Source organism: Mandrillus leucophaeus, unplaced genomic scaffold, assembly GCF_000951045.1.
Source record: "Mandrillus leucophaeus isolate KB7577 unplaced genomic scaffold, Mleu.le_1.0 Scaffold460, whole genome shotgun sequence".
In the NCBI taxonomy this organism is placed as follows: Eukaryota; Metazoa; Chordata; class Mammalia; order Primates; family Cercopithecidae; genus Mandrillus; species Mandrillus leucophaeus.
The window spans coordinates 984,536-1,008,829 of record NW_012104921.1 but is presented as its reverse complement, the minus strand read 5'-3'; the positions used below and the strand labels follow the sequence as shown (position 1 = coordinate 1,008,829).

General features: G+C 35.4%; 1 protein-coding gene across 5 annotated transcripts in view; it reads left to right on the top strand.

Moving 5' to 3' along the window:
- Positions 1 to 24,294, top strand: part of SCFD1 (sec1 family domain containing 1) — a 113,033-nt gene that overhangs the window by 3,371 nt on the left and 85,368 nt on the right. Inside the window, exons 2-8 of one of the 5 annotated variants that reach the window (XM_011994762.1) lie at positions 2,574 to 2,644; positions 4,710 to 4,798; positions 8,265 to 8,355; positions 12,426 to 12,548; positions 14,089 to 14,176; positions 17,613 to 17,702; positions 23,970 to 24,025. In XM_011994762.1, the coding sequence (XP_011850152.1) occupies positions 2,574 to 2,644; positions 4,710 to 4,798; positions 8,265 to 8,355; positions 12,426 to 12,548; positions 14,089 to 14,176; positions 17,613 to 17,702; positions 23,970 to 24,025 (608 nt within the window). The remainder of the gene's footprint in view (positions 1 to 2,573; positions 2,645 to 4,709; positions 4,799 to 8,264; positions 8,356 to 12,425; positions 12,549 to 14,088; positions 14,177 to 17,612; positions 17,703 to 23,969; positions 24,026 to 24,294) is intronic. The other 4 variants (XM_011994763.1, XM_011994766.1, XM_011994764.1 and 1 more) reach the window with 4 other exon arrangements.

Below are 24,294 nucleotides of genomic sequence, written 5' to 3'. Positions count from 1 at the left end.
GATATTAAGAGTTTGGATGCTCAACATGTAGTATGTTTAGAGCCAGTAAGGAAAATGGTTTGTCATTTCAGTTAAAAGTCATGGTTTAAGCCTTGGGTAAACTCTGATAAAAGTAAAATTACGTTCTTGTAAACTCTGAACATAGGCCGTGTACTCCATTAACAAATCCACTGTATCAAAATACCTTTTAATAAGTTAGCCAAGGTTCAAAGTTGGAGAAAATCTCAGATTGGGCTGAGAAGGCAAGCATAGGATTATCTTATTTGCTGCTACTGGCCTCTTTCAGTTAGCTAAGGCCTAACTCTGCAGCATACTAAACACCTGAGGCTTGCATGGCAGCCCAGGCTTTCGTTCTTCCAAATTACCAGGCTTCAAGAATGTGAACAGCTGTTCCAAGAAACAGGGTTTCCTCCCTCGTGGGCGTGAGTGCCAGGGTGATGGTGTCTTTATTGCCTGGAGGTGGAGGAAGAGCTCTGCAAATGCGCAGTGGGAGAGTTAATCCTGGAACCTCTTCCATGCCTACTGTGTTATTTCAGTTTTAAGTGTTAAGCTAGTTTTTTGTTTACATTATATTAAATATATTTAATATATTATTATAATAAATACATTAAATGAAATACATTTTATTTAATATAACACCTGTGGGCCTCTGAAGTAGGTATTAATTATTGGTAATGTGTATTATTGGCCGGACATTAGGTAATAACATTTTACCAAAAATTATGTCTGTAGGTGTATGGTAAATACGCCTGATAGCAATAACTTAAGCATGCCCTGAGAATGACCCTGTGTTGCAGACACACCTGGATATGTGTTCCAAGCTAGGAAATCAGAAAATGGCCCACCTGGAGATTCATTCCTTGTCTATGAGAAACATCTGAGCCTCCAACCCATCCGGTGAAACATAGGCCATGCAGTGGATCAAGGCCCCGAGTTTTGGGTTGAATGAAGGTTGCCAGGTGGAAGTTGTTAGGGAAACGTTAAGTGAAAATGCTGTATAAACCACATTTTTGCTATATAAACCGCTTTTTGTGTGCGGTTATGGTTCTCCTGCCCAGCGCATCACCACTGAGTATACAGTTCTCCTATCCAGCCCACTGTCACTGGACTCCCCTCTGTGTGTTGCCCCCAGTAAAACCCCATGTCTCATTTCCTGGCTCCAGGTCTCTTCTTAGGCCTCTCAAACATGGTATCATCCCCATTGGAGGCAATAAGGGTTCAGCACAACAGTATGTACACACACATAAGTATACAAATGTATCACTGAAGTCCAGTCTCTTCAGTGATAGCAGTTTTAACAGCATTATACCTACCTCAGCAAACAAGCATTTAATAGAAGTTTTTTCTTGTGAGTGAATGAATATGCTGTAAATTGATATTCAGGTGATTTTAGTATTATATAGGTCTCTCGTAGGACTTTGGAGTATAGGTTATTCTGTATTACTTAAAGCCTGATGCAAATGTTTTTAACAATCAACCAAGTGGATTTTAAGGTTGTCAGTGTTATAAAAATTAAATCAAGATATTATAACTAGTATACTCTCTTGAATATTTGGCCATCTCAGTTTCACAAAGAAGTTATTAAGGGATTTTCATTTGCTGTAACACTGTTACAGATGAGTGATAAATAGCACAAAATACTGTAACAGACATAACTGTGATTTTTGATGTTGTATATTTGCTCAGCTGGAATTATCAGTTACCTACTGTATGAGAAAGTGTTTTCCCTAGGGACATAGAAGTTTAAGCAACTTTTTAGTGAATCTGACAGGATAAATTGGTTGTAAAATATATTCTTACATAACTGTAGAGAGATCTGCTGTATGAAGGTTTTGTATATGAACCAATTGAATATGCCATGGATAATTTTGTTTTGAGAGACTGATCCAGGCCGGGCACGGTGGCTCACACCTGTAATCCCATCACTTTGGGAGGCCAAGGTGGGCAGATCACCTGAGGTCGGGAGTTCTAGACCAGCCTGACCAACATGGAGAAACCTCATCTCTACTAAAAATACAAAATTAGCCAGGCCTGGCAGCGCATGCCTATAATCCCAACTGCTCAGGAGGCTGAAGCAGGAGAATTGCTTAAACCCGGGAGGCAGAAGTTGCAGTGAGCCGAGATTGCGCCGTTGCAATCCAGCCTGAGTGACAGAAGCGAAACTCTGTCTCAGAAGAAAAAAAGAAAAGAAAGAAAGGACTGATCCTTCTCACTAGACCACTCAGACTAAAAAAAAGGGACTTATCTTAATCTATGCTTTCAGCCAGACAATACACAGGCAACAGCATCAGTGTATTGAGGCCATTGCAAGTTCTTCCTGAACATTTCCCACGATTTCATCTGGGGACAGATGCTTATTGTATTTTGGGAAATATCCTAAAATGCCAATTAGCTGTCGATGGAATAGTCTTATAAGATCTGACCCCTAGTTCTACACGTATAGTCATTTGGTTAATCAGTTTTGCTAGATTTGATTAGTATATTTTGTTTTGGGGTAGTAAATAATAAATGATGGAGGAAAAATAAAATCCTTAAAAACAATGACAATATTTGATAAAACTTTTTATTTTCAGTGGCTTTGAAGCGTATGTTGAATTTCAATGTGCCTCATATTAAAAACAGCACAGGAGAACCAGTATGGAAGGTAAGAGTTTATCTTGATGGGAACTGATTTCTGTTTTTCTCAGCCCTTATTGGTGGTAATTGGAGGGAATTTATTATAATATGGAAGAAGTAACACATATTAGTTATCATGAATGTTTTATCCTTATTTAACATGATCTCTTAATATGAATCTTTTTGACAGACATTCTATGGAGTGAGACAGGTGATAAAATAGGAATTTTCTTCTAGTAAGTCCATTTGATCTCTTTGGTAGGATGTCACTGATAGGTCTTTACCCTGGTTGATATTTTGTTCCTTAGCTTTTCAAGTCCAGACTTCGGATTTTATAAGTTTGCTTGGGGTTAGTCACATTCAGAGGGCCTGGATTATTTTAACAAACTCATGAGAAAATGATCTGTAAACTGTAATACCAGTTTATTAATTTATGAGATATGAAACTGTTAATTGAATCAGAAAGCAATCTACAAACTTTTCCTTTGAGAAATAATGGAGAGCCTTTAAAAATTCCCGTTCTTTAGGCTTCTTCATTTTAAACTTCATGCAGACTCTCTTTCTTCAGATGTTATAATACAGTTGATTGGGTTTAAACTTACTGGTTAACAGTCTCTTTATATTTCTCTCTTGCTAAAAATTAAGAACGAATCAACATGTTTAGAATTTAGGGTGTTTTGAAAACTCTTTTGAGTCTTTATAAGTCCTTTGGGTTAACTCTAAAAGTTGTTAAAGTTGTCTGTATTGATTTCATAGCTTAAGCTCCAGAGTATTCCCTAATTTTTCTCCTTCTTGTTCCTTTGTGGGCATCTTCCTATTGCCTCTTGCATAAACTATACTTGTTTGTTTCTAAGACCAATATTGAGAGTTTGGTTGAAATAGTTTGAGAATTTCTTGGGTACAAATTTTTGTCAGATACTTTTCCTACCCATCACTTTTTATATCATTAAAATTAATAATACACATGTATTGAGATTAAAAGAGGGAAGATTTTTGAAAGATGCAACATGAACCTTTTATAACCAGAGCAGAAAGATTTTTAGTCTCTCTAAAGGAAATTCTGGCATTCAAGAAAACATGTTTTCATAACAACATGTTTCATTCTCTCATTAGCAATTTCTTACTCCATAAATAATTATTGAGGTAGTTGTAGAGAACGATTACCAGTTGAGGATCTCTTTTATTTGCCTTAACCGTGAAACTAATTTTGAGTTAAAAAGCCTAGTTGGAGATCTTACCACTCCTCAAAACTATCTGTTTTAATACTTTGAGAATGTGAGGAAGTGTTTTAGGGACTTAATTGTTTGTTTATTTATTTTTTTGAGATGGAGTCTCGCTCTGTCACCAGGCTGGAGTGCAGTGGCGCAATCTTGGCTCACTGCAACCTCCACCTCCCAGGTTCAAGCAATTCTGCTTCCTCAGCCTCCTGAGTAGCTGGGATTACAGGTGCGTGCCACCACGCCCATCTAAGTTTTATATTTTTAGTAGGGAAAGGGTTTCACCATGTTGGCCAGGATGGTCTCGATCTCTTCACCTCATGATCTGCCCACCTCGGCCTCCCAAAGTGCTGAGATTACGGGCATGAGCCGCTGTGCCACAGCCAGGGACTTAATTTTTTTTAATGAATATCTTTTTCACCTGAGATGCTTAAAATACTAAATTTTTTATTGTAGTCTTTGAACTCGTTATATATTAGTTTTCAAAGTGGCTAATTTTTACATACCTGTTTTTAGAAAAGATATGTGAACTAGAAAAAAAATAAGGGTATGAACGTGAATTGGCTTTAAGTTCAAAGTTGTTTATTATAGCTTAACGATTTTATAGTCTCTATTTTTTTAAAACCTAGAAAAAAGAATTTTGTAAGAAGAAATTGATATAACTTTATTTATTTTAGCCTGAGTAGTAATGCTTTAAGAATGTATTAATCCCTGGATGGACGTTTGGGTAAATAATGATGGAAAATATTAAATTGAGGAAAGGATAATAATTTAGTATCTATGATTTGTTAAAATAAAATTTGCTTCAACATTGTCTTAATATAGATTCACTATTGGTTGTTCAATGATAATGATGACACATTGTTTTTTTAATAGGTACTCATTTATGACAGATTTGGCCAAGATATAATCTCTCCTCTGCTATCTGTGAAGGAGCTGAGAGACATGGGAATCACTCTGCATCTGTGAGTTTTTACATATTTCTAATAGTGGCATTCATTTTCAAATACGTTCTTAAAAATTTCTTTGGCCACCCTGAAATCAAATTATTAAAGAACATTTATAGAGAAAAATAGTGTTAGGTTACAGTATTTATGTAGTGTTGAACATTTTTTCCCCATATCATCTTTTATTCAACCCCTTATTTCTGGGATTTAAAAAAATCCTCAGTCTGAGGCTTTATAATTTCAGAATTTAAATTTTCTCCCTTGTGTCTTTTTCTACAGACTTGGTTTACCCTCTACGTAAAGGAAAAGAACTAATAATCTTAAGGTCTCTTCCAGCTCTAAAAGTGATTTCTTCCTTTAAATACACAGATTCTCCTTGACCTACAATGGGGTTACATACTTATAAACCCATTGTAAGTTAAAAATTTTGTAAGTCAAAAAAATGCATTTAATACACCTAACCTAACACAAACATCATAGCTTAGCCTCTCCTACCTTCAGCATGCTCAGAACACTTACATTAGCCTATAGTTGGGCAAAGTCAGATCCAACACATAGCCTCCTTTATAATAAACTGCCGAGGCTGGGCACTGTGGCTCACGTCTGTAATCCCAGTGCTTTGGTGGGCGAATCACAAGGTCAGGAGTTCAAGACCAGCCTGGCCATGTGGTGAAACACCATCTTTACTAAAAAAAAAAAAATACAAAAAATTAGCCAGGCATGGTGGCAGGCACCTGTAATCCCAGCTACTCAGGATGCTGAGGCAGGAGAATCACTTGAACCCGGGAGGCTGAGATTGCAGTGAGCCGAGACTGCCACTGCACTCTAGCCTGGGCAACAGAGCAAGACTCTGTCTCAAAAAAAATAATTAATTAAATAAAATAAAAATAAACTTGAATATCTCATGTAATTTATTGACTACAGTGCCGAAAGTTGAAAACAGAATGTTTTTATAGGTGCTTAAGGTATGATTTCTACTGAATATGCACCATCATAAAGTCAAAAAATCCTAAGTTGAACCATTGTAAGTCAGGGACTCTCTATACTTTTTTTTAAAAAAGGAATATCTCATTAATCATTAATATGAAAAATTTAAGTGACTATGAAGTAATGACTGTTAATCACCATAGGAGGCTATCTATGTTGTCTTAACTGTTAAGTTTGTGTGATTATATTGCTTCTGATATGTTTAATAAAAATAAAACAAATTGCAGTACTTCATGGACTTGCCTAGTAGAACATTTGGAGAAGGGGCCAGGCGCAGTGGCTCATGCCAGTAATCCCAGCACTTCTGGAGGTCGGGGTGGGCGGATCACTTGAGCTCAGGAGTTCGAGACCAGCCTGGCCAACATGGTGAAACTGTGTCTCTACTAAAAATACAAAAATTAGCTGGGTGTGGTGGCGTACCCGCCTGTAATCCTAGCTACTTGGGAGGCTGAGGAAGGACAATTGCTTGAACCCAGAAGGCAGAGGTTGTAGTGAACCGAGATCGTGACACAACACTCTGACCTGGGCAGCTGAGCAAGACTCTGTCTCAAAAAAAAAAAAAAAAAAAAAAAAAAAGACAAAAAAAAAAAAAAAAAAAAAAAAAAAAATTTGGAGAAGGACTGTGTTCATGGATAGATAGTAATACTTTTGTATACTACAAGAGTCCAATTTTATGGTGTTCTAAGCTATTTGCATTTTGTTGTATTTATGATGTTATAACCAGTTTTTATGATATTATATATTGAATTGAAATGTATTATTGGGAATATGGTTTTAGATTTTTGGTAAGTAACTTACCAGAATCTGGTTTGATCAGCTCAAATTCTTTAGTTGTATAATCAGCATTTGTTAAAATTAATAGACTATTATATTTTGTCAAATCCAAATGTCCTTTTTTATATTTCTGAAATTAGGATCTGTCTTATCACTGATGATATGTCATAACTGGCAGCATTTTTATTTCTCAGTAGTATATAAAATATATTTTAAAATTGATGTTTTAAAATTGTTACCACCTTGGGTTTCATGAAATACGGTATCTGATGAGTTTTCCTTTCATTTTTATGTCAGACTGAAATAAGCATATTTGCTTTGATAGCGTGTTAATTCTTATGGACTGAAGTAAAGTTTAACTTGATGCTATCCTTGGAAATTGTGGTTTATTAATAAACATTGAGTGCCATTGTCTCTGTACTAAGTGTTTAACTCCTTTATTTACTAATGGAAAGACTAAAGTTTAGAAGGCTTAAGTGATTGTCTCACATTTGTACAACCACTTAATAACAGAGCCATGGCCACATTGCTTGACCACTAATTCTGTGCTGTTTATCTACTGAACTGTAATGGCTTAGTAACAGTAACTAACAGAAGTGAGGCCTTACTCAGTACTTCGTTTAAGGGTAATAGTATAGTCTACCAGTTTGAGAGTCTGGTAATCTCTGCCTAACTTGCTACTTGCCACCAGAGCATGGAAATATTACACAGCTACCATGGTGAACTCTTTTGTACTTTGCCTCCAACCATTCTCCTCTATTTGCTGGAGAATACTATATCAGTTACTTTATACTCTGCAAACTGGTTTAGGCTGATTTGTAGGAAACAGTAATTACACGTTTCCAGAATATGAAATGGTGGTTGTAGCCCATTAGGCAGTTGGACAAACAGTGTAAAAAAAAGACAACAACCTATGGCAACTATCACATTATCCTTCTTGATATCAATGGCAACAGTTATTAAACACAGACCAACTGGTAGCATGTGCTTCTTTCCTCTCCTTGATTATAGAAGGATGACTAGAGAGAGGTGAATATTCCTCATATAAGCATAGTTTGATGTTGGGATATTTGCATGGAAATTGTTTCTAAATTGTAAAAGGAGAAAACTGTAAAATGACTCAATCTGTAAGATGCTTACATTCTCTTATGAAACAATAAATAGGCAAAAATAGATTGTCTTTAAGTTTTAAGGAGACATTTATATACCTTTCATTTAAAAAATATATTTGATTTCATGTTTGGTTAAATTTTTTTATAGTTTCTAAAGAATTGCTTCTAAAAATTTTTTCATTGCATCCCCTAGCTTTCTGATTTTCCCCTCAGAGAGCCACACTTTCCTCACACTCACCATTCCCCTCTGACCACCACCATATTTCTATGAAAAGTGGGAATAAGATTGGTTTTGACTATGTTTTAGTTCTCATTCAAGGAGAGTGTTGGTAGAAAAGAGTGTCTGACCATTGGCAGTACTAAAAGTGTGAGCAGAATAGGACAAATGAGGACTAACAAGAAATTAGGGTCTTCTTAATACTAATAAATAATATCAACACTGACATGGGAGAAAGCTAAGTTAACTCACTGATTAATTGCAACAAGAGCTTTTAGAGCACTGGTTACTGTCCTTGAGCTAGTGAACTCCCATTTTGAGAAATATTGTTTTAAACTATCTTTTTAGATAAGTGACTAAGAAAAAATAAGTTTTAGTTCCTTATGTCTTCTAGGCTTTTGCACTCTGATCGAGATCCTATTCCAGATGTTCCTGCAGTATACTTTGTAATGCCAACTGAAGAAAATATTGACAGAATGTGTCAGGTAATATGGGTTCTTATTTTCTGGACTCCTGAATTTGGAAACAGATTTTTTTTTCAAGAAAAATTCTTAGATGTCCAGGGCGACAAATCAGAAATTCCTATGCCTACTTTCTCACCCTGATTTTTGAGACTATCTTTGAATTCCAAAGAGCCTGAAAGACTTAAAACTTTTGGCTGAAAAAGTATTATACAGTAGTCCTCCCATATCCACAGTTTCACTTTCCACAGTTTCAGTTATCCACAGTTAACCAGGTACTGAATATATTACAGTAGTGAACATATTACAGTATTTTGAGAGAGACCACATTCATATAACTTTCATTGCAGAATATATTTTATAATTGCTCTATTTTATTTCTGACTATTGTTGCTAATCTGTTACTGTGCCCAATTTATAAACTATAAATTAAGTTTTGTCATAAATATGTATGTATAAGAAAAAACATACAGTTCAGTACTATCTGGTTTCAGGCATCCACTGGAGTCTTGGAAAATAACCCCTGCAAATAAGGGGAATCACTGTACTGGTAAAGTCTGAGTCTGGCTTTAACAAACAGAAAGCCTAAGTATATTGCCTTTCTAACTTATAAAGCATTTTCCTTTTCTAAAATAATAGTGAGATTAGGAAGTCCACGCTGGTGCGGAAGCACTATAAGGTAATCAAAGACCCAGGCTCCTTCTATCACTGATCATTCATCTTTAGTTTGTTGGTTTTCCTTGTCTTGCTTGTTGCTGCTCCCATAGGCATCAAATCTATGTTCACATCAAGAAGAAGAGGGAAATGGACTGTGCCAGCCCTGACTGTTGATTTTGATCAGGAAAGCTAAGCCTTTCCAGAAACTCCCAGAAGACCTTTATTTATTTCTCACTGGGTAGAATCAATTGCAAGGGTGACTGCAAAAGTCAATATTTAGATGAGTATATTGTCACCCCAAAGAAAATCTAGCAAGATTCTTTTAGCAAGGAAAAGGAGAAAAATAGATGTTGGATAGGTAAGTAACAGTGTCTTCCACAGGTCACAGCATCTTTGTTATTGACTGTTGAATCAAATTGCTGTTTAAATTGTTATGAAGTTTGCAAATTTTGTGTTCTGTGTAGCTTTATGATGCCCAGGTTTCTCTTTTACCCTGCGTAAACTCAAGTATACTATTCATGAGAGAGGTACCACTTACAATCTCTTCTTCCGTTTTTTTAATAACACCTTGATTGAAATTATAATTCACATACCATGCAATTCACCCATTTAAGAAGCACAAGTGTATGATTCATTGGTTTTTAATATAGTCACAGAGTTTTGCAACCATCACCACAGTCAATTTTAGAACATTGTCATTACCTCAGAAAGAAACCTGGTACCATTTATCATATCCTCACGCCTCCCCCATCCCCTTCCATCCCTAAGCTACCTTATGTTTCTGTATATTTGCCTACTCTGACCATTACATATGAATGAACTCCTATAATATATGGTCTTTTGTACATGGCTGATTTCTCTTAGCATAATGTTTCCAAGGTGCATCCATATTGTAGCATGAATTGGTACCTTATTCCTTTTCATGGCTGAATGTATTCCATTGTGTGGATGTACCAAATTTTGTTCATCCATTTACCACTTGATGAACATTTGGATTGTTTCTACCTTTTGGCTATTAATAATAATGTTGCCATAAATATTCATGTACAGATTTCTCTGTGGACATGTTTTCAATTCTCTTGTGGCCATAAACACATAGGAATAGAATTGCATGGTCAAATGGTAACTCTCTGTTTACCTTTTTAGGAACAGACTGTTTTCCAAAGTGTGGTTGCACCATTTTATAGTCCCACCAGTAGTGTATGAAGGTTCTGATTTCTCCAGATCCTTGCTGAACACTTACTATCCGATATATTTATTGTAGCCATCCTAATAGGTTTGCGTGCCATCGCATTATAGTTTTGATTTGCATTTCTATAATTGATATTAAGCATCTTTTAACATGCTTATTGGCCATTTGTATGTCTTTCGAGAAATGTCTATTCAGATCATTCACCCAGTTTTTAATTGGGTTGTCTTTTTATTGTTGAGTTGATAGAATTCTTTTTATATCTTGGATACTAGACATTCACAAGTTTATGATCTGTAAATATTTTCTCCCAGTCTATGGATTATCTTTTCATTCTCTTGATAATTTCCTTTGAAGCACAAACATTTTCAATTTTGATAAAGCCCAGTTTATCTTTTTTTTTTTTTTTCTTGAGTTGCTTATGCTTTTGGTGTCATATTTAGGAAACCATTCCAGATTCTTGTGTTTTCTTCTAAGAATTTTATAGTTTCAGCTCTTACATATAGGTCTTGATTCCACTTTGCATTATTTTTATATATGGTGGGATGTAGGTGTCCAACTTTATTCTTTTGCGTGTGGCTATCCAGTAGTCCCAGCATAATTTATTAAAGAAAGTATTCTTTCCCTAGTGGATGGTCTTGGCAACCTTGTCAAAAATCAGCTGACCATAGATACATTGTTTTATTTCTGAACTCTCGGTTCTATTGCATTGATATCTGTGTCTGTCCTTATGCCTGTACCACACAGTGTTGACATCTTTCACTTGATAGCAAGTTTTCAAATTGAGTAATTGTGTCCTCCAACTTTGTACTTTTTTTCAGATTGTTTTAGCTTTTCTTGAATTTCCAAATTAAGATTAGCTTGTCATAAGTTTTGTGCTTTTGTTAAATTTTTTCTTTCATGTGTTTAATGCTTATTATGAATGGAATTCTTACTCCATTTTTAAGATTGTTCATTGCAATTGTATAAAAATTCAATTGATTTTTATATATTTGTCTTGTATCCTGCAACTTTGCTGAACTTATATGTCCTTTTGAAATGTATGCATCATTCTTTGACCACTTCCTTACCTTCTGGCACAATAATATATTCCAATATAGCCTAGGATTTTACTTTCTCTGTCTCAGCCCAGGATTCGGACATTTTTCTCAAGAGCTCTGGTTGCTTTCTGTAAAGAATGGTAGTTAGGAATCAGGATCTAGGCATTAGGTATACTCATTGTGACTACAGTGTCACTGTTCTTAGGTCCTCTCAATGGAAAAAGTTAGGAAATTATGTATTTATACATACACTTTTATATCTATATTTATTTCTACAATTCTCCCCCTCTTCTCCTCACCTATCCAGATTAATAGATAATCTCCAAAAGTGTTTCAGCTTAGCAACACAGGATTCACTCTAGCGTTTCCCTTTTCTCTTTACATATTTGTAACTCCTTTCTCAGAGTGAAAAAACATGGTTCCCAGTATCGTGAACATATTACTTATTTCTCAATCCTCATACATAAATAATCTCTTGACCTTGATTGAACCACTACCCTGATCACCTTCCTCACAAAGGCTCCAACCCCTCAATTTTTCACATTTTCACATCGCTGAAATCAGGTACATCTTAAAATTGATCATGTCACAAAATTTTATTGGCATCATTAATTCTTAGTGTTACTTAAAATGATGGTTCCGGTTACAGTCAGTGACATCTTAGATTTGAGGAAATACAGTTATTTCAGTATCTATTTGCTAAAAGTATAAGAAGATAAGTAAATTTGACTTAAGAATTTGCATAACTTAAATTGCACTACTTTTGAGCAACTGAGAAGAAATACTTCTAGAATTGGTAATTGGAATTATAACTTGTCTGTGTGCAATGAAGGATTTGTTGTGTCATCACATGTCCAAAACAGTTGAAGATCGTGTCTGCCAAATATAACAAGCGTTTGCTATATTATTGAGCCATATTTGGATATTTTAAGAAGAATGCAGATAGGCTATATGAAAGCAGTTTGTACTGTATTGTAATTAATGAGATTTTGTTGATATAATTTTATTACTTTATTAAGATACATTTTAGTTACATCTGATAACCAGATAACCAGTACTACTTCAAAGCTTTTTTCTCTTGGGATACTTTTTTGGATTGTCATTTAAATATCCTGTCTTTTAAATACAACTTTGCTCTTATGGTATTTGAAACATGTATTCATGGTCTTCTTTATCATGTAAGAATGAAGTTTTCATTGTATTGATAGGATCTTCGAAATCAACTATATGAATCATATTATTTAAATTTTATATCTGCTATTTCAAGAAGTAAACTGGAAGATATTGCAAATGCAGCATTAGCAGCTAGTGCAGTAACACAGGTAGCCAAGGTAAGAGAGTTTGGTTGGTTGATGACATTTTGTCAATGTAAAATTTAACACTGTTCTGAAACCTGTAGTTGGCGTAGGTATCTATTTGACAGATGACCAGAACGACAGAAATGTTTAGGCTCAATACTTTTAGAAAAAGTTCTAATAATATAAATTATCTTCAAGTTGAACTAGGCAAAATAAGCCAAACTAAAGGAACCTATTATTTAATGAATTTGAAAGACAGAAATAAAAAGCAGAATGAGTTTTGCTTTAGTCTGTCATTTGTATCATCTTTTTAGGTCAACTCAGAAATCATTTGACAGTTGTATTGTCATAAACTGTATTGAAAGTATGTTGACATTGTTTTATCTGTAATCATTATAATCATCATACTATTTCCAGATCTTTTTTTACTTAGGAAAGAGGATCCAAAGTGCCCGTATTGCATATTGAGATCCAAAGTGCGTCTGTTGCATATTAAGAGAAAAAGAATCCATGACAGGCCAGCAATTCTACATCATAGTGACATTTTAGTCACGTTCAGCTTCAGTTATAAATCAATTTGTAAAATATATTTCAGGTTATGATCCTGTTATGCTCTGTGTTTCTTGAATTTGGACAAGATATGCATTAAAGTTCCAGACAACTATCTAGTGCAAGTAAAAGACTAAACAACCATGCATATACTTTCTATTCTTTTTCTACTGATAGATTTTTCATTCTTAGATTTAAATAGACCAGCAATATTTCTGATTAGTTTTTGAGGCTTATGCCTTTAATCTTTGTGCTCAAAATTTATTAACTTCACATAAAATAATGGGAACAACTTTTGTTTTCTTTCTTGTTTTGTTTTGAGACAGTGTCTCACTCGCCCAGGCTGGAATGCAGTGGTGCAATCTCTGCTTGCTGCAACTTTCACCTCCTGGGCTCGTACCACCCCATCCAGCTATTTTTTTTTTTTTTTTTTTTTATGTTGCGTAGGTCTCAAACTTCGGGCCTCAAACAGTCCTCCCACCTCAGCCTTCCAAAGCTCTGGGATTACAGGTCCAAGCCGCCTCACTCAGCCTTAATTTGGTTAACTAAATTCAGTGTATTTCAAATAGTTCTCTTAATTTTTCTTCTACTTTGCACTTCCAAAGAACTGGCATAACTTTTTCCCACTTTATTATAAAAGTTGTTGGTGTAAAACAATTACTGTGACTTTCTTAGGAAAATGTGATGAAAATGATTGTTAAAATTGTATGTTTTCTTCAAAATTAATATCCATTCCCATCACTACCACAATTTAAGTTCTCGTATCTGCTTAAATTTTGTTTTCTCAAAATGTTACTCTCCTCCTCCATATTTATTGCCCAAAGGCTTATTTTTATTGCCTTAACTTATTCTTTACTCCTCATTCTTGTTCAATTAGGCTATTACACAGTACGATTTCTAGTTATTGAATGTAATTGCAATTTTTTTTTTCATTTCTACCATTGGTAGGTTAGAGCAAACTAAATTTACTTTCAATATGGCTATATTGTAAGATTGATTTGTAAACCTTTTCTTTTGTTTCTAGGTTTTTGACCAATATCTCAATTTTATTACTTTGGAAGATGATATGTTTGTGTTATGTAATCAAAATAAGGAGCTTGTTTCATATCGTGGTATGTAAAAATAGAAATGTTGCAATTCTTTGTTAACAAAATGAATGGTATACTGTAAGAAAAAAGGTGAATATGTTTAATGGACTTCAAAACTAGCTCGTACAGCAGCAGTACAGCTATAGAAACTTTTTAAAAGCACAGAGAAAACAAGGCTCAGACTGAATTTTATTACATTTAAACGTTTAATAAACCTGTTTTATAAACTCAAGGAAGTACCAATTCTCTGACCTTTTCTGTAGCCCCACAGCAACTTGCATGAATGGTTCACTCATGGCAAGTAAGACAATATTTTAGTAGCAGAATTCAAATTTATCATCTAGTACTTTGATCTTGGACAAGAACAAGTTAGCTTACTTCTCTGTGCTTACAAAACACTGGAACCAGATGGTAAGTTCCCTGAGAGAAGAGAATGAATCTTTTGGTTTCATTGAGCTCTAGAGCATCCGTTCTTGTGGAAATTCCTGAAAGAATACAAGTATTTGCTGAATGTTCATGTGAGAGATTTTTGACAGTGGTTATTATTCACAGAAATCTATTTACAGTTGCATTTTAAATGAATTAGCAAGTTATTTAAGTTACATATTTTAAAACCTAGTTTTCCTGAAGCCTTTAAATTGAATATGAATTGTGTTACATTGTTTCTAAATCTGGTAAAGTGAAATGAAGCATCTTTATTTTTGATGGATTAACTCATATTGAACAGACTAAATTTTCCTAATCAGTCCCCTTTAACAAGCTTAATCGGAAAACTTGGTGTGTTGAATTCTCTTAAACATTTTAAATTTTATTAATAAATTCAGAATATTAAGTGGGTTTTTTTTAGGTACTGTACTTCATATACCAGACCAGACAAGTTTATAATTCTAACAAGCAAAATCTGCCCAAGTGTTTAAATAATTATTTAAAAATAATTAAATTTGTAATGAGTGTAAAATTTGTTAAATATTCGTATACTTATAAGTTTAATTACATTTTTTGTACCTGCCAGCTTTTTTAAAAGATCACATGTTTGAGGTTAATTGCGAATTTTAAAGTATAATCACATGGCTAATCACCCAGATTCTCAATAATGATAATAGTAATAGCTCACTCTATGCCTATCAGTGTTTTCAGTGTGTTACAATGTAAGCTAATTTAATCCTCAGAATAACTTTATGAAGCAGAAATTATTTCCATTTTCAAGAATGGAAAACAGAGACATAGCTATTAAGTAATTTGATGAGGAAATGGTAGAGCCAGTTTACTAAACACAGGCAGTCTCACTCCAGAGATAACATTCTTTATCATTATGTAATCACATACCTAATTGGCTCAAATGTTACAATGCTTTAAAAATTTTAAACAAATATTCCTAAATATGATTATATTAATATCATGGTATTGATTTGCAAATCTTTTTCATTCTAAACTTTCCATGAATTGGGAGCAAGCAGATTTATTACCTCAGTCAAACTAAGACTACTATCTTAGACAAAGCAAGCCATTACCTCAAGTTGAGGTGAGGTTATTGATTAGCAGTTTATGACTGTTAGGGTTACTTTTCATTCAGAAATGTGGAACTAGGATGTAGGACTCAAGGGCTGGATGCTTCCATGTAGATTTTTCTAGTGCCAGTAATTAACAAAAATGTACTAGTGATTTAACTAAAAGGTTTGAAGTGTCTACAGATCACTTGTGCCACTGATTAACAAAATGAATTGGGTGTGTTTCCTTGAATCGATATCCCCTGATTGCACATAATGCAAATTGTATCCTTTATGATATTTATTTCATCTGATTGAAATAGATGGTATTTGCAACACCTGAGTAAGGGCCCATTTCCTTCTTTTAGAATCTGTGTTGCCTGATTGAATTCTTTTATGTGTTGTCTGGGTGGGCCAGGCTTTCTATAGATAATTGGAGTTATCCAGTTGAAGTCTGCTTTCCTCTTATGGTAACCACAAGTGGTATTAAATTTTATATGTGTTTTCACTTTCAGGATATTGGGACATTAAAAATACTTTGTAAATAATAGTTTAGACAATCTTTCAACATATAGTTATTGATCTACTTCATCAGATGCTGGGCCTTGATATTGTGAGAGGAAGATAAGTCAGTCAAGGTCTTTGTCAAAGACAGTCTACACAGCAATGTTTCTTAAAGCCTAGCCCCAAGGCCTATTTGCATTAGAATTGCCTAAGGTGCTTGTCAACATTATAGGTGGTTCCCCCCCCCCCCCGCCCCCAAACAGAGTCTTGCTCTGTCGCCTAGGCTGGAGTGCAGTGGTGTGATCTCAGCTTACTGCAACCTCTGTCTCCCAGGTTCGAGTGATTCTCCTGCCTCAGTCTCCCAAGTAGCTGGGATTACAGGCGTGTGCCACCACACCTGGCTAATTTTTGTGTTTTTAGTAGAGACACGGTTTCACCATGTTAGTCAGGCTAGTCTCAAACTCCTTACCTTAGATGATCTGCCCACCTCAGCCTCCCAGAGTACTGGGATTACAGGTGTGAGCCACCATGCCCAGCCTCAAAATTACAGGTTTTTTAGAATTATTCATATCCATACAGAATCCCTAAAGGAAAGGGATAAGAATCTTTAATTTTTAAAAACTTCCGGAGAGTTTTTCCCCATATTCCCTGAGTGATTCTTAGTAAAGTTTGGGAACTACTTATGTATACTTTTGTAGATCAGAAGAGAAATTTATATAACTTAATATAAAGAAAATGATATGCGATGTTGGTTGTGCCATAATTTACTTGCATTTCCTTTTCTGGCTGTAGTTGGGTAACAGAATCAGTAGTTTCTTGAGGCAATCTGGTGTTTATGAGTAAAACTATGGAATATGATATTTATTTTCCTGTTTGCTCTGGCAAAAATTCTGTTAGTTTACATTGTGGGGTTGTTTTTCTTATTAGTAGTCTCCTGATCTCTGATATTAAGGTAGTTTGTTGTGGTTATTTATTTTTCTCTTTGAGATGGTATAATTTTTAACAGATATTTGTTCACTTAAAAGAAGTTTAAAGCAGGCAGGGTGTGGTGGCTCATGCCTATAATCCCAGCCCTTTGGGAGGCCAAGGTAGGAGGGTCGCTTGAGCCCAGGAGTTCAAGACCAGCCTGGGCAACATAGGGAGACCCATCTCTACAAAAAAAATTGTTTAATTAGCAGGGCGTGGTGGCATGTGCCTGTGGTCCCAGCTTCTCTGAAGGCTGAGATGGGAAGATCACTTGAGCCCAGGAGGCTACAGTAAGCCATGATCATGCCTCTGCACTCCCTCCTGGGTGACAGAGCAAGATCCCGTCTCAAAAAAAAAAAAAAAAAAAAAGTTTAAACCAAAAAGATTTCGCTTACTGAGTTTTATTGTGTATCACTTAAGAGTTTAGTAATAATTTTAGGAGTTTCATAAAGATGAGGCATAAGTTTGGCTCAACGTTTTCTCCTTTTCCTATGTCATTTTAGCCATTAACAGGCCAGATATCACAGACACGGAAATGGAAACTGTTATGGACACTATAGTTGACAGCCTCTTCTGCTTTTTTGTTACTCTGGGTAAGTTTTCCAGTCTTTATGGTTATTTTTCAAAGTAAATTGTTTAACAAGTAATTTTAATGTGTTACACTGTAATGTGATTCTTTCTCACTTACCTGGATCTCTAGAGGTTCTCGAGTGGAGTAAAATATATATTCAATAGTATATAAAAACATACTTCCAATAACTTGATGTGGTTCTCTTAACATTTAGCAGATCTTTTGAGTTGTCATTTTAGATGTCTTTGGTAATTATAATTTTCTGCTATATTTGAATGCCTTGGTGGTGACTTCACCACCTATATGCCCATTAATTTTCTTTTAATATTTCATTATTAAAAATTTCAAACACATTTCTAAATAGATAAATGTTTGTTAACTGTTAAGTTCAGATGCCCAAGGCTCCAGAAAACTTTATGTATATAATACTAATCTACCTACACCTTCAAAATTTATTTTTAATTTTTTTTTCTTATTTTCAACTTTTAGGTTTGGGAGATACATGTGCAAGTTTATTACAGGGGTAAATTGCATGTCACTAGGGTTTGGTGTACAAATGAATTTGTCACCCAGGCTATGGGTATGGTACCTGATAGGGAGTTTTTTGACCCTCATCCTCCCTGCTCAGGTTGACCCCCAATATCTGTTATTGTCATCTTTGTGTCTTTTCTTTTTGTTTAGCTCCCACTTACAAGTGAGAACATGGGGTATTTTGTTTTCTGCTTCTGTTAATTCCCTTAGAATAATGGCCTCTAGTTATATCTATGTTGCTGCTAAGCATATGATTTCACTCTTTTTTATGACTCTGTAGTATTCCATGATGTATATGTATCACAAATTCTTTATCCAATCCACCCTTGATAGGCATCTAGGTTGATTCCATGTCTTTGCTATTGTGAATATTACTGCAATGAACATATGGGTAGATGTGTCTTTTTCATAGAATGATTTATGTTCTTTTGGCTGTATACCCAGTAATGGGATTGCTGAGTCAAATGGTAGTTCTAAGTTCTTTGAGAAGCCTTCAAATTGCTTTCCTCAGTGGCTGAACTAATTTACATTCCCACCAACAGTGTATAAGTGTTCCCTTTCCTCTGTAACCTCACCAACATCTATTATTTTTTGACTTTTAGTAATAGACCTTCTGACTGATGTGAGATGGTAACTCATTGTGGTTTTAATTTTCATTTCGCTAGTGATTAGTGATATTGAGCTTTTTTTCATATGCTTGCTGGCCACGTATGTCCCTTTTTTTTTTTTTTCTTGAGAAGTGTCTGTTCGTGTCCTTTGGCCACTTTTTAATGGGGTTGTTTGTTTTTGCTTGTCAATTTGTTTAAGTTCCTTATAAATTCTGTTGGATGCATAGTTCACAAATATTTTCTCCCATTCTGTAGGTTGTCCATTCACTTTGCTGATAGTTTCTTTTGCTCTGCAGAAGCTCTTTAGTTTAATTAGGTCCAATTTGTCTGTTTTGGTTTTCTGGTTGTTTTTGGAGACTTCAACATGAAGTCTTTGCCAAGGCCTGTGTTCAGAATGGTGTCTAGGTTTTCTTCTAGGATTTTTATAGTTTGAGGTCTTACATTTAAGTCTTTAGTCCATTTTGAGTTTATTTTTGTATATGGTGAAAGGAAGGGGTTCAGTTTTAATCTCCTGCATACAGGTAGCACCACTTACTGAACAGGGAGTTATCCCAGCACCACTTACTGAGTAGGGAGTTCTTTCCCTATTGCTTGTTATTATCAGCATTATCGAAATCAAATGGTTGTAGGTGTGGGGCTTTATTTCTGGGTTCTCTAACCTGTCCCACTGGTCTGTGTGTGTGTTTTTGTACCATGCTGTTTTGGTTACTACAGTAAAAGCCATGTAGTAGTATACTTTGAAGTCAGGATGTGTAATGCTCCCAGCTTTGTTCTTTTTGCTTAGATTTGCTTTGGCTGTTCAGGCTCTTTTTTGGTTCTGTATGACTTTTAGAAAAATTTTTTCTAATTCTGTGAAAGCTGACATTGGTAGTTTGGTAAGAATAGCACTGAATTTGTAAATTGCTTTGGCAGTATGGCCATTTTAATATTGAGTCTTCTTATCCATGAACATGGAATATTTTTCCATTTGTTTGTGTCATCTCTGATTTCTTTTCGTTTTGTAATTCTTGTTGTGGAGCTCTTTCACCTTCCTAATTAGCTGTATTCCTAGGTATTTTATTCTTTTCGTGGCTATTGTGAATGGGATTGCATTTTTGATTTGGCTGTCAGCTTGGATATTGTTGGTGTATAGAAATGCTCCTAGTGTTTGTACATTGACTTTTGCATCCTGAAACTTTACTGAAGCTGCTTATTAGTTGCGGGAGCCTTTGGGCAGAGAATATGGAATTTGTGAGGTATAAGGTGACATAGCCTGCAAAGAGATAGTATGACTTCCTCTCTTTCTATTAGAATGTCTTTTATTTCTTTCTCTTGCCTGATTGCTTTGGCTACGACTTCCAGTACTATGTTAAATGGGAGTGGGTGTCCTTGTCTTATTCAAGTTCTCAGGGGGAATGCTTACAGCTTTTGCCCATTTAATTTGACGTTGGCTGTGTGTTTGTCATAGATTGCTCCTATTATTTTGAAGTATATTTCTTCATTGCCTAATTTGTTGAGGGTGGTTTTTTTGTTTGTTTGTTTGTTTGTTTGTTTGTTTTAGATGTAGTCTCGCTCTGTTGCTAGGCTGCAATGCAGTGGCACAACCTTGGCTCACTGCAACCTCCGCCTCCTGGGTTCAGTTGGTTCTCCTGTCTCAGCCTCCCGAGTAACTGGGACTACAGGCACACGCCACCACGCCCAGCTAATTTTTGTATTTTTAGTAGAGATGAGCTTTCACCATGTTGGTCAGGATGGTCTCAATCTCTTGACCTCGTGTTCCACCTGCCTCGGCCTCCCAAAGTGCTGGGATTACAGACGTGAGCCACCACGCCCAGCTGGGGGTTTTTTAAATAAAGTGATGGGGAATTTTTTCAAAAGCCTTTTCCGTGTCTATTAAGATGATCATATGGTTTTTGTTTTTAGTTCTTTTAATGTAGTGAAGCACATTTACTGATTTGCATGTATTGAATCAACCTTGCATCCTGGGAATAAAGCCTACTTGATCATGGTGGATTCATTTTTTTTGGATTCAGTTTGCTAATATTCTGTTGAAGGTTGTTGCACCTAGATTCATCAGGGGTTTCAGAGTGAAGTTTTATTTTTTTGTTTAGTCTCTGCTAGGTTTTGGTATGAGAATGATACTGGCCTCATTGAATGAGTTAGGGAAGAGTCCCTCCTCCTCGATTTTTTGGAATAATAGTAGTACTGGTACCAGCTCTTCTTTGTATATCTGTTAGAATTTGACTGTGAATCCATCTGGTCCAGGGCTTTTTCTGGTTCGTAGGTTTTTTCTTACTGATTCAGTTTTGGAATTTGTTATTCCAGAACTTCAGTTTCTTTCTTGTTAAATCTTGGCAGGTTGTATGTTTCCAGAAATTTATACATTTCTGTTAGGTTTTCTAGTTTGCGTTCATAGAGGTGTTTGTAATAGTCTCTGAGGGTTTTTAATATTTCTGTGGGGTTGTTGATAATGTTGCCCTTGTCATTTCTTATTGTGTTTATTTGGATTGTCTCTCTTTTTTTCTTTGTTGACCTAACTAGTGGCCTACCTATCTTGTTTATCCTTTCAAAGAAACAACTTCTGGTTTTCTTGATTCAAAATGTAAAGCACTGATGTAGATTGTCTAAAATTACTTGTGTTTAGTATCTAATATATGACTTTGTGCTTTACTATCACTAATGGATCAGTTTAAAAGCCTAATTGCAATTTTAATTTTTTAGACACTTGAAACCCTTTTGTTAAAATGATCCTCACACTAGATTAATAAAATCGCTATGTCACCAAAAAAAAAAAAAAAAAAAAGAGCTACCATGTATAGTCTTAAGATTTAGACAATGTTTAGACATGTAGAGAATTTATATGCAAATTGTATGACTCCCTCTTCTCAGGGATTTTTTTTCCCTTAATTTCCAGCCCTGAGCTCCAGTCTTTGATTCTTCAGCTCAGTAATTTTCCTGTTTTCTGCTTGAGTTCTTTCTCCTGTGTGCCGTGTAATGTGTCAAGTACCCTCAGGAGAAAAGCTGGTTAAAAATATGTATTACTTTATGTGATTCTCTTCTTTCAACAGTTAACCCCTCCGGTTTCTGCCTGCTTTGAACTGCCTTCGTTGCCCTCACATGGGTTGTTGTTGTTGTTTATATTATATAAAGAAAGCACATGTATACAACTTTTAGTGTTAAACAGACATAATTTTATTTCTATTTTGTCACCCTACAGAGTCTGTAAAATTTTGCCAAATGCTAGGGAGGTTGCACTGCAACCTTCACCCCCCGGGTTCAAGCGATTCTCCTGCCTCAGCCTCCCGAGTAGCTGGGATTATAGGCATGCTCCACCATGCCTGGATAATTTTTGTATTTTTAGCAGAGACGGGGTTTCACCATATTGGCCAGGCTGGTCTCGAACTCCTGACCTCAGGTGATCCGCCCGCCTCAGCCTCCCAAAGTTCTGGGATTACAGGCATATGCCACCATGCCTAGCCAGTGATTTATTTTTCAAAGGAGAAATTGAAATTATTGCCAATCTGACATAGAAGGATGTCAACACTAAATTTTTACATGGGGAAAAACAAGTTTTAGAACAGTATATATACTATCTTATTTTTTTTTACATATATACATGCACTTATTAGACTATATGTAGAAAACAACATGGAGGCATCCATTTCTAATTCTAATGGGGGTTATTTGTGAGGGCTGGAATCAAGAGGGTTAAGTTTATACATTTCTAATGTTATTTAAATTTTTTATTACAAACATAACTTTTGCTGTCGAAAGAACACAGTTTTGAAAAATTTGCTATTTTGTGTTTTTACTTTTGCAATTGACTGATATTTCCTATAGAATCTAAAATGGACAATTTCAGCATATAAATATTACAGTGTTCTCAGTTCGTCTTATGAGACTTTCAGTGCAATTGAACTTTCTATTTAGGATTTCAACCTATATGAATAACGTATTTTCTATTATTTAAATTGGTATTTATAAAAAAACTACAGTATTTTATAGTCAATTCGTAAAATAAAAACTAGCAGTCCCCAAATTGCTAAATTAGCTAAGCTCTTTTCATTCTTTTCTTTTAAGTCAAATTAATGTGAGTCCTGTGAGTAGAGTAAGCTTATGTATTGGAACTGCCTAGGCCAGGTGCAGAGGCTCACACCTATTATTCCAGCATTTTAGGTGGTTGAGGTAGCAGGATCACTTAAACTCAGACCAGCCTGGACAGCATAGAGAAAAAAAATTTCTGACATAGAGTCTCACTCTGATGCCCAGGCTGGAGTACAGTGGTGTGATCATGACTCACTGCAGCCTCAGATTTTCCAGGCTCAGGTGATTCTCCCACCTCAACCTTTCCAGTTGCTGGGACCACAGGCACACACCACCATGCCCAGAAAGTTCTTATTAGTGAAATCAGGCCTGACTCACAGTAGAAAAGACACTGAGCTTTTGCAATTTTTGTAGAGACAGAGTTTTGCCAAAGTAGCCAGGCTTGGTGGCCTGTGCCTGCAGTCCCAACTACTCAGGAGGCTGAGGGGGAGGATGATTTGAGCCCAGCAGGTCAAGGCTAGCCATGATTGCACCACCACACTCCAGCCTCCTAGCCTGGGTGACAGAATGACACCCCATCTCAAAAAAAAAAAGAAAGAAAAAAGAAAAGAAACGAAACTGCCTGTGGGAGATGAAAATACTGATTTAGTCAATCCATTGGAAAAAATGCAGTCACACTGATGGGTCAGCTCCATGTAGTTTTCTTCTGACTCCCTGTTGTTTTCTTTATTAATGGGAAGGTTCATTTCTGAAACTTGCTTTTACCCTTAAAATTATAAATCTGTTATGTGAGCTTGTGGGGGAAATTATAAATCCTTTTATGTGTGCTTGTTGGGGGGAGGGCTGAAAAATTACCTTTTGAGTACAGTGTTCATTATTCGGATGATGGGTGCACTAAAAGCCCAGACTTCACCACTATGCAATATATGCATGTAAGAAACCTGTACTTGTACCCCCTAAATATATTTTTTAATTTTTTTAAATTAAAAAAGTGGAAAAATAAATACATAAAATCATGTATATAACATGAAATTGTATGTATCTATCACATCTGTTATTTTTATATTTTATAAGTATCTATTTTAATTAAGAGCCAAGATCATTTCTAACATTTGTTGTTTAAATAGGTGCTGTTCCTATAATCAGATGTTCAAGAGGAACAGCAGCAGAAATGGTAGCAGTGGTAAGTTCATGCATATATCACGCGGAGATAAATAACATTGTGTGAATTGTTTTTCCACAAGTAACCCAAGTGTTTTGTTAATATTTAAATATGTGATTGCTTGGTTGTAAGTACCAATAGCAAATATTTTTATCTTATTACATTGAGATTCCACCAAAGATAAAAAGTAATTATTTACTTCCACGTGAGAAAGTAAAATTATTTACTCCAGAGTGCTATTCCAGTCCTATTTCTTTTTTTAAACCTAAAATGTATATTCCTCATTTAAC